This window comes from Nilaparvata lugens, chromosome 14, assembly GCF_014356525.2.
Source record: "Nilaparvata lugens isolate BPH chromosome 14, ASM1435652v1, whole genome shotgun sequence".
In the NCBI taxonomy this organism is placed as follows: domain Eukaryota; kingdom Metazoa; phylum Arthropoda; class Insecta; order Hemiptera; family Delphacidae; genus Nilaparvata; species Nilaparvata lugens.
The window spans coordinates 821,473-823,972 of record NC_052517.1 but is presented as its reverse complement, the minus strand read 5'-3'; the positions used below and the strand labels follow the sequence as shown (position 1 = coordinate 823,972).

At 32.8% G+C, this 2,500-nt stretch overlaps 1 protein-coding gene across 1 annotated transcript in view; it reads right to left on the bottom strand.

The window, feature by feature from the left end:
* Nucleotides 1–2,382, bottom strand: part of LOC120354252 (heterochromatin protein 1-like) — a 3,073-nt gene extending 691 nt beyond the window's left edge. Inside the window, exon 1 of the mRNA XM_039441126.1 lies at nt 2,230–2,382. Coding sequence (XP_039297060.1) covers nt 2,230–2,357 — 128 coding nt within the window. The 5' untranslated portion in view covers nt 2,358–2,382. The remainder of the gene's footprint in view (nt 1–2,229) is intronic.
* Nucleotides 2,383–2,500: the final 118 nt, after the last annotated feature.

Below are 2,500 nucleotides of genomic sequence, written 5' to 3'. Positions count from 1 at the left end.
CACGTCAATAGGGTTGTGTGGCAGAGAGGACCAGAAGTCCTAACTCCACCCTAATAAAGGCAAATTTCAATTTCAATTTCAATTTATTTATTCTCACACACACATAAGATACATCAATATGAAATAAAAATTAATTACATCAATAAAAAAACATTACAGTATAAAATAAATTACATAAATATGAGAACACATTACAATATTAGAAGGCAATTTATACATGTTATGTGGTGAAGAAGGGTAGAGGGTAAATAAGAGGGTAAATAAAGGGTAAATAATCAATCAATAGTCTTAAGATAGGCTATGGCCCAGTTGCACAAAAGCCGGTTAAATTTTAACCGTGATTAATTCCACGAGAACCAGTCAGAGAAGCCGTTTTATTAAGGCTGTTCAGTACACCTTTTTATTTTTATTTAAATTGGATAATCCTTTTCAATACAATATTGTTAGGATCATTATAAGAGTGAGAAAAAGTGGCAACTGACATTTTTAAGTGGTCAAATAAGCGAGTTATGGGTTGTTTAAAGTGCTAACTCCGTTTTCTTTCCAGATCATAAACGGTTTCAACTATATTATCAGAGCTTCTCTTAAAAATTCAAAAAATGTATCTTTCCAAACTAAATAAAATCTGGTGTGGTACACTCACACAACTTTCCTTGCTCATATTTGAAACTACGATCAGACTTCTGTATATGTGTATATATAATTGTTTTCAGAGAACTTTTTCTTTGTGTGAATTGTGAAATTCGATGATTTTTTTTAGTCGTCATTTTTTTAAAGTCGTAAAAACAGCTGTTCTGCAGATGGAATATCTCGACTATATTATGTTCTTTTTATAACTGCGCTACCTACCTACCTCATGCACGAGAAGAGGTTACTAAGTCCTTTTCCCAAGGATGGGGTGAACCCCATCGGTTTCCCAGAAAGGAGACTCATGCCATTTGATAGAGCTGATAAATAACTATACAGAGTATGAATTTGAAAAAAATCGGTCAAGTTATATTTGAGAAAATCGTGAAAAACATGGTTTTTTAGTAATTATCAGCCATTTTTATCAAGAATATTACGGAGCTCCTGCAATTTTCCCAGAAATGAGACTCATGTCAGTTGATAGGGCTTATGAATAGCTAGCTATCCATGGTATGATTTTGAAGAAAATCGTTAGAGCCGTTTTCGAGAAAACCGTGAAAAACATGTTTTTTTAGTAATTATCCGCCATTTTTTCCGCCATTTTGAATTCAATTTTATTGAATTTCTTATTGTCGGATCCTTATGGTATAAGGACCTTAAGTTTAAAATTTCAAGTCAATCGGTTAATTAGGAATGGAGTTATCGTGTTCACAGACATACACACACAAACACACCACCACACACAGACACACCAAAAAAATCATGTTTTTGGGACTCAGACCTTGAAACGTATAGAAAACTTGAAATTGGGTAACTTATTTTTTTTGGAAAGCAATACTTTCCTTACCTATGGTAATAGGGCAAGGAAAGTAAAAATGTTATCCCCCATATCGTTCATATAGCCTATAAAAAAGTAACATTTTTTGTAAATTCGATAACTTGTTTATTTTGGCATTAATCGCAACAAAACGCATATTAGAACAAAGCCAATGATGTACTGATGTATTAATAAAACTCCAATGGAAAATTCGAAGCGTTTATGATCTGGAAAAAAACGGAGTTAGCACTTTCAACAACCATGACTCGCTTATTAGACCACTTAAAAATTTCAGTTGTCACTTTTTCTCACTCTTATAATGATCCTAACAATATTGTATTGAAAAAGATTATCCAATTAAATAAAAATAAAAATGTGTACTGAACAGCCTTAATAAAACGGCTTCTCTGATTGGCTCTCCAGAAATTAATCACTGTTAAAATTTAACCGGCTTTTGTGCAACTGGCACTATATCTTTCATCTATTTAATTGACTTATTATAAATTTTAGAGTATTTATAACTAACTAAAAGGTAACCCATGTTCCTAAAGGGTCTAATTACAAACTTGACAAACTGAAAACTTGACCTACTGAAATCTTGAAGAATTTAAGATAGGCCTATAACCATCCTCGGTGAATTAAGAATGTATATGCAAAATGTGAAGTTGATGAGTTGAGTAGTTGAGACGTGATGATGCGTCATTCGTGAATTTCCTATCCCCTACCTGTATAAGCCAGTTCTTTCCTTTATTATAGTATAGATTATTATATTATTTTGTACTCACGGTGGATATCCCTCCCACTTCAACAAATACTCGTACTGCTTCTTTTTCTGGTTAAAGCGGCGCGACACTATCTTTTCCACAACAAATTCTTCCTGTGTGGTCACCAATCCATCAGCTGGACCGACCATTGTCTGCAAGCAAAAACAAATTCAACCAATAAAAAACCCTCAAAACATATATCCTATTATATTAAGCGAGCAATTTCTGTATTCATATATCTGGTTATTTTTATATACGATTATTTTTATATCTGGCTATTTTTATATCTGGT